The 13,515-nt window shown below is 43.6% G+C and overlaps 1 protein-coding gene across 1 annotated transcript in view; it reads left to right on the top strand.

Annotated features, from left to right (window-relative positions):
* Positions 1–10,416, top strand: part of creb3l3l (cAMP responsive element binding protein 3-like 3 like) — a 32,710-nt gene extending 22,294 nt beyond the window's left edge. Inside the window, exons 6-10 of the mRNA XM_084307922.1 lie at positions 4,336–4,442; positions 4,638–4,706; positions 4,889–4,973; positions 5,625–5,724; positions 7,614–10,416. Coding sequence (XP_084164048.1) covers positions 4,336–4,442; positions 4,638–4,706; positions 4,889–4,973; positions 5,625–5,724; positions 7,614–8,026 — 774 coding nt within the window. The 3' untranslated portion in view covers positions 8,027–10,416. The remainder of the gene's footprint in view (positions 1–4,335; positions 4,443–4,637; positions 4,707–4,888; positions 4,974–5,624; positions 5,725–7,613) is intronic.
* Positions 10,417–13,515: the final 3,099 nt, after the last annotated feature.

Below are 13,515 nucleotides of genomic sequence, written 5' to 3'. Positions count from 1 at the left end.
ATGTGCCGATGGCAGTAGCCGATAAATATCCATCAATTTGTGTCGCGTCAAAAGGCAAAACGCGTCGCGACCTGCACAACGCCGCCCCCGGCCCCCGTTCTTTCAACCTAAAAGTGCACTTTCTTCAACCTCGAAGTAAACAAATCACAGAACGGTAGCCAGTTAGTAGGTATCAACGTGAGCTCCCGGGACGGTAGCTAGTTAGCTAGCACCATCCAGGCATCAACGTGAGCTCCCAGGACGGTAGCTAGTTAGCTAGCACCATCCAGGCATCAACGTGAGCTCCCGGGACGGTAGCTAGTTAGCTAGCACCATCCAGGCATCAACGTGAGCTCCCGGGACGGTAGCTAGTTAGTTAGCACCATCCAGGCATCAACGTGAGCTCCCGGGACGGTAGCTAGTTAGCTAGCACCATCCAGGCATCAACGTGAGCTCCCGGGACGGTAGCTAGTTAGCTAGCACCATCCAGGCATCAACGTGAGCTCCCGGGACGGTAGCTAGTTAGCTAGCACCATCCAGGCATCAACGTGAGCTCCCGGGACGGTAGCTAGTTAGCTAGCACCATCCAGGCATCAACGTGAGCTCCCGGGACGGTAGCTAGTTAGCTAGCACCATCCAGGCATCAACGTGAGCTCCCGGGACGGTAGCTAGTTAGCTAGCACCATCCAGGCATCAACGTGAGCTCCCGGGACGGTAGCTATTTAGCTAGCACCATCCAGGCATCAACGTGAGCTCCCGGGACGGTAGCTAGTTAGTTAGCACCATCCAGGCATCAACGTGAGCTCCCGGGACGGTAGCTAGTTAGCTAGCACCATCCAGGCATCAACGTGAGCTCCCGGGACGGTAGCTAGTTAGCTAGCACCATCCAGGCATCAACGTGAGCTCCCGGGACGGTAGCTATTTAGCTAGCACCATCCAGGCATCAACGTGAGCTCCCGGGACGGTAGCTAGTTAGTTAGCACCATCCAGGCATCAACGTGAGCTCCCGGGACGGTAGCTAGTTAGTTAATAACGTTATATAGTTAGTGTTACACGTTCAATATAACATCAGCATATTATTTACCCGAACACAGCAAGTAAGCAAGGCATTACTCCGTTCATAGCTCAGTTCCATTCCGTTGCTCATTCCGTACCCAACTACCCATTCTGCAATCTGTTAATAAAGTTTTCAACCAGACAAATGTATAGAAAGGCTTTGTTTTATTATAACATTTGTTGCAGTAAAATCATTATGTCTCATTTGGTCATGCTGTGGAGCGCTGGTCGGCGGGCCGGGCAGCTAACGTATTAGCTACGTTAAGTTTGTTGTGCTCTCGAGTCGCAAGCAGATCAATGGCGGCATGACCGAAAGTAGAAAATGAATAAACGCTTGCCGATTGGTGGTAAGAACAGCAGGAGGTGGCTGCTAGCGGTGTGGCGTAATTGGCCGAATCGACTGTCAATCAAAATGGTTCTATTGCATTGGCTGAGAGTAGAGCTGCCGCGATTACCGCATTACCGCGGTATCGCGGTTACATCACGCCCACCGCAAGAGTAGGCTGAATACCGCATCACAGCTGTTTTTTTATAATAATAATAATAAAGTACCCTCCTCTCGTTGGGCTTGCGGCTCTGCAGATATACCCTACTCCTCTATCGAGGTTCCAAGCGACCCTATTGGGTACCAGAAAAGTCACGTGAAACATTGCAGACCACTGATTGGTCAGAAGAGAGACGCGTCACACGTTTTTACGTCCTGAATGTCACCAATTGATCAGAGCTCATCACAACACGGCTAATAACGTTAGCTTTAGCTCCCCGCCGGAGTGGACTACCATCGCTCCTCAGGAGTACTAAACGAGACATAATGATTTTACTGTCTGCAACGAATGTTATAATAAAAGCCCTTCGTTCTATACACTTGTCTGATTGAAAACTTTATTAACAGAATGGGACAACTCAGCACGCTCTGAGCAAAGAAAGGAACTGAGATATGAATTGAGTATTGCTTGCCCTTGCTATGGTCCGGTAAATACGCTGATGTTATTGAACGTGTAACTATATAACGTTAATGCCACAAAACGAATGCCTTTATTATAAAGTAAGTAACTTTATAATAATAATAATAAGAAAGGGTCGGGGGGGTAACCACCCCTGCCCGCGACACAGAGTGAACGGCGCACGACCAGAGGGGAAACTTCGAATCCGTGTTTCACTTTCAATAACTAATGCGTGCTTGCCGAATCCCAAACAATATTCATGCTGCAAAGTCATCCTCTAAAGATAGACATTTAGACTAGAGGCAGGCTATATGCTATAAAGAGTAGACTACTAAAAAAAATGCATTCAAACTTTTTTTTTTTTTTTTTTTTTGTGCGTGCGGTAATAACCGCGGCGGTAGGAAATATTTCGCAAATTTGTGCGGTAAGGAAAACATCAATACCGCGGCAGCTCTAGCTGAGAGCTCTGGTTGAGAGAATAATATCCATCTGCAGGCCGCCAGACGATACTGGGAGAGGGATAGTGCTACATGGCATGGTGGAATTAATACCATAAACATATTTCTTGATGTTTCCTTTTTTTAAGTAAGTAAAGAGGCCTACAAATACAAACATACACATACAAATATACTGTAGTTTCATTAAAAAAATAATAATAATAAAAAATTAAGAATAAATTACAAATACTTATTTTTAGCCACAAGTATCGGTATCGGCCGATTGTGTTAGTTGAACAATCGGTATCGGTGGCCAATTTTCATATCGGTGCATCCCTATTTAGTATTATTGATTACCAATAACAGTGTCCGTGTAACTAGCCACATTCACTGATCGGCTGCTTGCGTTTCACAGCAAGCTCCGATCCGGCTGTAATTTAGGTGAAAAAGGTCTTACCGTGAGCCCGTGGGATACCCCCCAGCATTTCCCCGTTATCGATCGGCATCTGGTAGATCAATATGTCCATTGGCTGATGATAAATCCCATTATTCCATGGTGAAATCTGCGATTCGAAACGTAATCCACGGTGCATTGTGTTGGTTCAGGATCCGGCTACAATGAAACTGAAACTGAATGGGGAAAAAAAGGTTTTCCATTCGCCCACAAGGCATACTGCAGTGGAGCGATGGCGCCCCTAAGAGGAGCTGGCCGGTATTGCATGTTCTCGATTTCACAGACGAGGGTAGATCTGCAGAGCCGGTCGGGGACCTTGTTATTAAAATGGAATAACAGCAATAACAAATGCCACGGCTATATACGTGCCTCTGGTCCACAACGCATGGCACCGAAACCCGTATAAACTCGTGGCTGGTCCTTAAAGTGTTAAGGGCTCGAAATTGCCTGGGTTTTGGTCATAGTAGGTAAGTCAGGAAGTACCGTGCAACATACAAACATGTCTGTGTAGCAACACGAGCCAATACCTTACAGGGGCGAGCGGGGACCGGGGATATATGTGTGTGTAGGCTATAGTTAATTATTTTCTTTTTTTTACAGTTTTTGTATTTTTCTGACATGGGGGGCTCAACAATAAATGACAATCAGAAATGTCAAGTTGCATGTTGTTATTCTAACCAGCTTAGTTCTGTTGCATTTCCAATTTATTTATAAAAATTATAAATGTAGCAGGTATCGATAAGGGAATCGATAAAGAATCGGACGATAAGCAGAATCGATAATGGAATCGTATCGATAAAATCTTATCAATTCCCATCCCTAAACACAACACAATGATTCAATGGCCTCGATGACATCACTGGTGGCCATATTCAAACTAATTTACTCTCAATAGCTATAAAACTAAATTAATGTGTGCAGTGTGAATGTGTGTGAGATTATGTGCAAAATAAATCGGCCTTGAAATGCCCTTTTTTTTTTAAAGTCCTTCACAAAATCCCTCAATCCTCAACCCCTTTTAGAGCTGCTTAAAATGTATGCATTTCACTTTGATCTGTGCCATTCTGTCTACCCATTATGCATTTCTATTTCTTAGTAAAATCGTTATTTTTGTTTATTTGTTAAGAGTATTTTGAAAGATACATTTAAATACAATATACTTTTGTCATTGTAAATGTTTATTTGTTGGGATCACATGCGTATGCTGATATTTTAAGAGCCACGTGTGTCAGTTTGAACATGAATCGCCGTGTGTACAGCCTCGGGTCGCTCTGGGTAAAGCTACGTGTGTCAGTTTGAACATGAATCGCCGTGTGTACAGCCTCGGGTCGCTCTGGGTAAAGCTACGTGTGTCAGTTTGAACATGAATCGCCGTGTGTACAGCCTCGGGTCGCTCTGGGGTCATGTAATATGCGCTTCGGTCGTATCAGAGTTTTGACAAGCGTTCCCGTCTCTCTTGTGTTAGGCAGAGGAGCGTACCCTGAAGAGGGTGAGGAGGAAGATCCGTAACAAGCAGTCGGCCCAGGAGAGCCGCAAGAAGAAGAAGGTGTACGTGGACGGACTGGAGAACAGGTGAGATGACGACGGCACATTTTGCTGTAGCCTGAGCTACAGCAACCCCCCTCTTCTTACATTTTCTTTTCAATTTTATAGTTTTTATTTTAAAGTAATTTAATTCACTCACTGATCTATGGAGATTTGGATGAACTGTTTGAATGGATGAATAAAACGGGACCAGGGCTCTAACACATTGTGTCTCCTCTCCAGGGTGGCAATCTGCACGGCGCACAACCAGGAGCTTCAGAAGAAGGTCCAGATGCTACAGAAACAGAACATGTAAGACACTGGCAGAATCTCAGACCAGGACCAGACTGGTCTACACCAGCTTCCTGAGCATGGCTTACTTTTTCACACTTTTGCCTCGTTTGCCAATTGACTATTTGGACAGATCCCTAATGCTAGTGGTCTATCTGGCAGCTTGATGTAGGAAGATGAATCTCATTATGTCCGTCCCACAGGTCTCTGATAGAACAGCTGAGGAAGCTGCAGTCCATGATGAAGATGTCCACCATGAAGACCAGCACCACCAGCACCTGTGTCATGGTAAGGCCGAAGACACCCGGTCAACTAGCCACCAGGAGTCCATTCCTTTTCAATACAGCCAAAAGACCTAGGAAAGTCCACTAGTTTATTGCTCACGAAATGTTGACCACTACTGAACTCCCGGAGGGTCATCAAATTAGATTCCTGCGCGGCCTCGTTTCCCTTCCGACGTGACGACGGTTCTGGAAATAAATGCTGCCTTCTCTCTGAAGCGGAAGACACGTCGGGTTCTTCTTTGTTGTGCTCCACGGCTTATGTTTGATAAAACCACATCAATGTAATTCCTCTGTGAAAACGCCACTACAAAGATACAAACGGAGCCTCTCACACCAAACACACACGCACACACACTATATCAGAATAGAAGGACCCATCGAGTAATCTTCCCCATCTGTCAAAAATACTCACCGTTTTACAAATGCAGTTTTACTCCATCTCTCGTAAAATCGTAAAAGATAAACGAGGACATAGATCGTTAGCTGTATAGATGCTGAACTTGTCTTACACAGAGTTCCACTAGGGGGCAGAGTGGCTAACAGTCAGACCATTGCCAGTCTATAAGGTACTTTGCAATAAAATGTCAATAGAAATACTTGTGGAAGCATTCCTTCATGACACAGTTTTTTTTCTCTGTGTGTGTGTGTCTCTCAGGTGTTCCTGCTGTCTTTCTGCCTGATCATCTTCCCTTCAGTCAATCCGTTCGGCAGCAGCAACAACAGCAGCCAGAAGGGGCTGTACACTCCCTCCTCTAGTAAGTACTACGCTTACTAATTTCGTTGTAACAACTGTAACAATGACAAAGATCTATTCTATTCTATATTCTATTCTATTCTATTCTAGTAGTCCTCTAGTAAGTACTACACTCCCTCCTCTAGTAAGTACTACACTCTAGTAGTCCTCTAGTAAGTACTACACTCCCTCCTCTAGTAAGTACTACACTCCCTCCTCTAGTAAGTACTACACTCCCTCCTCTAGTAAGTACTACACTCTAGTAGTCCTCTAGTAAATACTACACTCCCTCCTCTAGTAAGTACTACACTCTAGTAGTCCTCTAGGAAGTACTACACTCCCTCTAGTAAGTACTACACTCTAGTAGTTCTCTAGGAAGTACTACACTCCCTCCTCTAGTAAGTACTACACTCCCTCCTCTAGTAAGTACTACACTCCCTCCTCTAGTAAGTACTACACTCTAGTAGTCCTCTAGTAAGTACTACACTCCCTCCTCTAGTAAGTACTACACTCTAGTAGTCTTCTACGAAGTACTACACCTTGTTTATTTGTGGATACACAACTCACACTTATTTTGAATGAACATTCCTGTTCTCTTGCCCTTTGCTGCTTGGTCTGGATCACATCCTAGGACAGGGCTATTCAACTAAATTGTTCAGGGGGCCACATTGTCAGAAACCCAAGGGGCCAGGGGCCGGACTGCCACGGCGCCTCCCCGTGCTATGAATATATGTACACTTGACACAACACGCAACCACATTTTCACAACTTTTATTTAACTACATTGCAAAAGTAGTATACTTTTCAAAAAAAGTGCTTCATTTATGTGCCACATCTGCAACATCTCCTGCAGAAAGTGCTTCATTTATGACTGTGCAACAACTGCAACATCTCCTCTTCAACATTTCAATATAAAAATAAAATAAAAAACAAACAAGTGCATGATGTGCATCTGAACATTCTAACATCAACACTTGAACAAAAAAACACATTTATAGTGCAGCTGAGCTTATGAAAAAGTGCTTCATGTCTGTGCAACAACAGCAAATCACAGCATCTTATTAGCACTTATTGTCCACTCTTAACTCTCAAACATCAGGGGGGTGGGGGGCAGACAGGCCTAGCCTACATACACACATCTAATGAGAGCGATTGCACTTCTTTGACTGGGCAATGGCAGAGAAAGAGGGTTCATAGGAAGTGAGGGCTACCCGCAAACAGTGATGCAAATGCTAATTTGTCAAGGAGGCACGTTGCTTGTTTTAATGGCATTCATGTGAGAGAAACTGGATTCACAGGTGTATGTTGAGCCAAACATTGTTAGCACAGATATTGCCAGCGTTTTTATTTTGGGGAATGTCTTGACATGAATACGCTTTATCCAAAATGTTGTGGTGGATTCATTCTCAAGTGCCTGCTTCAGAGCAGATGATGCTTGCATGTCAATTATTTCAAGTTGCATGAGACCTTCATCAATGTGAAGTGATGCAAGGAACTCTTGTCCTTTTGTGGAAATAGCAGCTACATTGGCAAATGGGTTGCTCACAAAATGCATCAATTCTCTGGATATGTCAAATTCATCAAATCGACTTGCAAAGTTTTCCCTCAATTTATCAATGAAATCTGTCATTAATTGAGTGACTTTTGGCTCAATTGTGCGTGTTAACGTTGACATGAAAAGAAAAAAGTACAAAAAAAAAAAAATATTAAAAAAATTTATTTTTTTTTATTTTTTTTTATTTTTTTTTATTATCATGTAATCTTTGGCGGGCCGGTCAGAATCATCCCGCGGGCCGGATCTGGCCCGCGGGCCGCCAGTTGAATAGCCCTGTCCTAGGATGTAGGTTCAAGGCTTCAGACGCCACATGAAGTCAACCCGCATGCTAACACGTGCCTCTTCTCCCGCCCCAGTCATGTCCAGGACCCTGCGCTCCGTGCCGCCAGAGAGCCCGGACGCTGTCACCTACGTGGACTCAGAGGAGGAGGAGCTCCTCCTGGTGCCCCCGGCCGAGGTGGAGAACGTCAAAGCCATCTTCGCCGGCGGTCAAAAGAACCACACGCCCGACTACCAGCGGGTGGAGCAGCCCGACTCGGAGACGGCCATCAGCGGCAACTCCTCTGCGGATTTCCCCAACCTGGCCCAGGGCGGCGCCGAGCTCAACATGGGCGCGGCCGGCGGGGGATCGTTGCCGGAGGCGTCCATGGACACGGCAGCAGGGTCCGCCGCCACGGCCTACGACGTCCCGGGCGCCAACGACAACTGGATCGATCCCAAACCCACGTCCGTTATATTACAACAACAGCATCGCTCGGACGAGATGTAGGAGGGAAGCGAGGAAGCTGGTGTTTTCTACATGTCCTTGGGTTGTTTCTGTCTGTGGCACGCTGGGATAGGACGACGTACAGAGTCACACGGTAGACCGGAGTCTGTGCGTGCACTCTTAATATGTTATTGTATCACTTTGGGAAATCTGTTTGTGGTGGGCATGTCTGATGTGGGTTGCCACAAATTAATCTTATGTATGGGAACCAATGGACACGGGTTATACTAGATTAGCAGGGTGGAGCTGTTATTCTCATCGGTGCTATAGGTCCACTGGGACGAAGGGAACAATAATGAGCGATCAGGCTCTACCCTGACTCGTCATGTTCTGACGTACTACTGGTTCTCTGAGCACTTTGTCGTGATGAGCCTGTTCCAGGGATGAAGTCGTGGACCACGTCGAGGCATCGCTACCTACTGTAATAAACGGTTAGGCCTTCACAGAAGATACTGCCGAGTGCAGTATTGTGATTCTATTTTTCTTCACATTCTGCCCAGACACTGGATTCTCACTAAAAAGGTAGTGTTGAAAACCTTCAAATTTCTTCACGGCACCGATGAGACGCAATCTCAAAATCGATTACTTGGAAGTATAAATTATTGCCGTAAATGAGCGCCGCCCCAGCACTAGAACATGGTAACGTGACGTCCTATGGGCGGAGACTTGCTCGGCTCTTTATCTGCTTGTTGCTCATTCCCGCTGGGTTGTGGTGGTTAAAAGGGCAGGAAGCACTTGGGGAGCTTTTAAGTTCCATCACACATTTTGCTCACTTTACCAGTTTGGCTTTGTTTGACCATCAAACGATGGGCGTTCCGCATTCTAGTTGTGCTTGACTCAAATTATTGTACTTGGTACAATTGAATAACTTATTATTGAATAGAATGATTCTAGTAATCAGGTGTTACAGGCCTAATTAGGCAAAAGCTACAATTTTAAATACGATTTATTTTGGTTCATAAGCGAGTCCCAATTTTGGAACGCGGAAAATGTATGTTATTTGTTAGCAGCAAAGTTTGAAGATATAAAGTAAAAAATATTATAATAAAATAAAATGCCAAATCAACCTCCAAATTTGTAAGTCGGTTTTGAATAATTGTTTGATTCCTCCGACACGTCCCTAGCCGTTAAGAACCACAGGCAGAGATTGACCCGTGTTTTTTTTCAGGTGTCTGGTGTTATTTTCCCCTTCATGGTTGTCATGCCCGTCAGGTGAAATGACGAGACCCTTCCGTCACAAACCTTTCGGGAGTAGAAAAGTCTTAAAGTTGCACAGTCAGCTAGCCATAATATAGTCTAGTAATAATAATAATAAGCTGCTTGTTTTCCCTCCATAATGCTTGATCAAAGCGGTCAGGCGACCGCTCTACTGCTTTAGCCATTGCAGGACATTTGGCCATTTTAGATAACTTGTAAAGGTTCATTTTTAGATAACTTGTAAAGGTTCTTAGTGCCTCCCTTGTAACAAGGGTAATCATGCTCCTTTTTAATTTTTTGAATTATTTTGCTTTTTATGTTGTATAGGAAATAATATCTAAAACTCCCACTTTGACATTGATGTAGCCATTGCTGATCAATCCCAGTCTACCCTCCACCCCTACCTGATGGAACAGGTCTCACCAGGGATCTGCCCTGATACCACGCTTTCATTGTCGATACCGATTCAGACTACTAAATCAGACTACTATCATCATCCGATCTGAGGCAGGACTTTTACTGAACAATATAGACCCAGATGATTACTCTGGGGTAATTTGACGATGATTAAGATTATAACGATATAACGATGTACAATCATTGTTATTCTATTGGGAGAGATCATCTAACGCGCTTCTGCGTGGAAAAAAGGTTGAAAATTGTGTGACTGCTTGGATTTCTGAAACACACTTGGCATCAAAATGCTAATGTTTGTATCGATTCGGTTTGTTTTAGCCTCATATCGGCTTGCTATCAGCTTGATATCCCAAAACGATATTGGTATCGGTTCATCCCTAGGTCTCGTCTTGTCCTTAAAAGTCGTGAATCAGAAAATACCTTGGGATACCTTCATGTCAGGACTGTACTGTTAAGTAATCTCTCGTTGCAGTAAGAAATATGATTAAAAAAAAATGTAATGACCTGTTTTGTCAGTGAGGCATTTTTGTTATATATTTTTCTGTGTATTTATGTTTTTATCGTTGATTAATGGAATCGACATGGTATTGGAACTGCTTGGTTTCTTTTTTTGTATTGAAGTTGACCGGCGATGAGATTTTGATGTTTTATAGTGTTTAAAAAAACAAAACAAGCACTGATATCTGATATAGTCCTGAGAATGGAATGTACATACGTTGGGATGATTGTAGCTATTCTGTATGTTTCTCTTTACATGTCTTTGAACATTATAATAAAAATCTGTTTTGTAATATAACCTCTGGCTTATTATTTTTCATTTGATCAACTACATTAAATGTGCTATAGAATAGACAACCCTTTTATGTAGAGTGATCATTTAAAAAAAAATCTTTTATAAAAGTATTTCCTTTTTTTAATGGTGAAAATAGGTAAAGGTGCTTTCTGATTCGAGAATCTACGGGTGCCCTGTGAATCGGAATCAGAAAGGTCTTTATTGCCAATTAGTTTTCACATACGAGGAATTTGCTTTGGACGTTATCGGTGCGACATTAGCGGACAGACATTAACAGACAGATAATACAATAAAGAGTTGTGTGGGGCTGGGGCCATGCCGCCACGTGTGCACAGCCATGCTACTCATCCAGGGTGCAGCCAGAGCAGGGCCAATACAATGTTCAAGATCAGAGTAATCCAGCACACACACCAGGGGTCTTCAAATCCACTTCAGTTATATTCTTAGTCATATAAAACATTGGAGCAAACTGTTTATAGAAAGGGAAAAAAACAGATTAAATTAAAAACGGTTACATAATGTGGTAGGAAGGTTTGTGATTGTGTTTTTAAACTGTCCATAGGATATCGGGGGATCGATTTGTAGTGTGAGCTGAAGACCATTCCAGGAAACTGGTGCATCAAACCAAAAGGCAGACATACCAAGTTCAGACTGAACTTGCGGGACCTTAATTAAGTGTAAGCCGTCCTTTGAACGGGTCAGATACAGAATGATTCCAATCATCTAGCGTCATTGTGAGATATGGTGGCAATTTCCCATCAATGGCCTTAAAGATAAACGGATGCCAATGGTTCAAACCTATTTCTTTTTTTTTAACAAATGTTTTTTATTTTCCCTTTTTTAACATGAAACTAGACAAACAATACAGTAACAGTAATAATCAATGATAAATCACAGGACAATGACAGAAATAATAATAACAATAATGACAGTCCAGTAATTAAATCAAAATAAATGTAGATTAAAAGACATAAAAATAATAAATACAATACATGTGCTCTTGCTCGCTCTTCCTCGCTCTTTCCTTCCCCTTCCCTCCCCCTCCACCCCCCCCCCCAGGACCCCCACTTGGACTATACATCCACTATTTCATTTAACATCAGAAAATTACAAGTTTATATGCTACCCTTTATCTTCTCCACCACAGCTACCCAGACTGATATGCTGGCTTCATTAACACCTAAAATTCGTGCAGTAGATATCTCTAGATAAATCACATCGAGATAGGTTGGTTCAAACGTATTTCATAAGAAACGTATTTAATAGGGTCCAAGAAATCACTAAGAGTGAAGAAGTGTCTGAAGAAGACACTTGTGTTGAAACGTTAGTGATTCTTTGCACTCTATTAAATGTGTTTATAAAGATGATCTGTGTGCTCCAGTACCTTTTAGATACCAATGGCAATTGAACACTCCTGGTTCAACACTTACCACGGTGTAAACAGTGCTAATGCAGGATGGGGGACTTCTACCACGGTGTAAACAGTGCTAATGCAGGATGGGGGACTTCTACTTCACAATGAATTGAAAATGGGGGACCCTGATGTAAACAAAACAAACGTCTTTCTCTGGTCTGCATCCCCTTAACAATTGTGTGTATTGAGCCGTACTGTATTGTACCCATTCTGCAATCTGTTAAATAAAGTTTTCATTCATTCATTCATTCATTCATTCATTCATTCATTCATTCATTCATTCATTCATTCATTCATTCATTCATTCATTCATTAATTCATTCATTCATTCATTCACCATGGTGTAAACAGTGCTAATGCAGGATAGGGGACTTCTACCATGGTGTAAATATGAGGACTTGACTACCGTGACTATCTCTGTCACTGCCACATTCCAACAGATGCCATCAGGTGGGCAACAGGTGCATCAGCTACTGTTCTGTGGTTATTAATCGTATGTCTCTATAGACAACCTGTGTGACCCCTGAAAACATGGTCAAGCAGATACAGCATGGTGAATTCTGACACCAAAGAATGATTAGGCTATTCGTTTACCATATTAGTTTCAGGTAATTTGATTAATTATCGAAGGAGGGCTTTAGACTTTAAGAAAGACAAGAAAAAGAAAACATCTGTGAGCTACAAATGATTATAAACACCATAATGTATTTTTATATCTTGTCATGACATATATACAGACATAAAAGAGCATTCAACCTTCCTTACCCATAACCACCCTCCTCCAACCCACCACCATTTTCCCCTGCCCTACGTTCTCTCCTCTCCTGCCCCCCCACCCCCCTTGGTTTTCCCTTACTCTCTTCCCGACTGTCTCCCCTGCTCACTCCCGTATCTGTTATCCGTTACTCATGGTTTTATGTTCCTGTGTATTCTTATTGTTCTCCGTTTCCCTGTGGTTCTATGTTTCTTTGTTATATATCAACTGGCTATCGCGTCTCGCTCTGCCAACTGAGATAACCCCTTATCTCCACGCACCTAGTTTGCTCCGGGGAACAAAACAAATGCACCCACTTGCACGTGACCACGCCACTCCCATGCGTCCCCTATATTACGCCGGAAGTGGTCACGCCTCACCCTTCCTCATTCGTTTCCAAAGCGAAAGCAGCTCATGTGCACTTTTGAACTGGAGATTGTTATGAAGCGTAAGGAGAAATTACACAATGTTGGGAATTCGCCAGAAGTTCTCCGGCCCCCGGAACCTTCTCGGCACGTCCTAACAGCGCGGCGGTCCTGTCCTGTGTTTTCCTCATCTCGTGACAGCGGACCGAGGGACGTCGCGCGACGGTTAGCAGTCGAGCTAAGTCGTGCACAGGTAGGGCCTGCGCTAGCAGGCATTGGTAATGGCATGTGTGATACTGCTTGTTGTCTCGTGAGACGACCGAGTGATGTATTGGCGCAGGGGGCGGGATATTTGAGAAAACATGGTCGTCATGACTCTCTTTTGGATGTTTTTCCAAGTATCCTAGCGCGCAGCTAATGCTAATGCTACAGTGTTGGGGTGCCGTTTCCCATGTACCCCGCCGAGGGCTGTCTTTACTGTCTTCCCTCCTCTTAACCATGCATGCTGACGGTCAATCGGTGTGTAATGTTGGGGGTTTAGCGGAGGCTTAT

Source organism: Notolepis coatsorum (assembly GCF_963971535.1).
Source record: "Notolepis coatsorum genome assembly, chromosome: 2".
Taxonomy (NCBI): Eukaryota; Metazoa; Chordata; class Actinopteri; order Aulopiformes; family Paralepididae; genus Notolepis; species Notolepis coatsorum.
The sequence above is the reverse complement of the archived record's forward strand: the minus strand, read 5'-3'. Positions and strand labels throughout refer to the sequence as shown.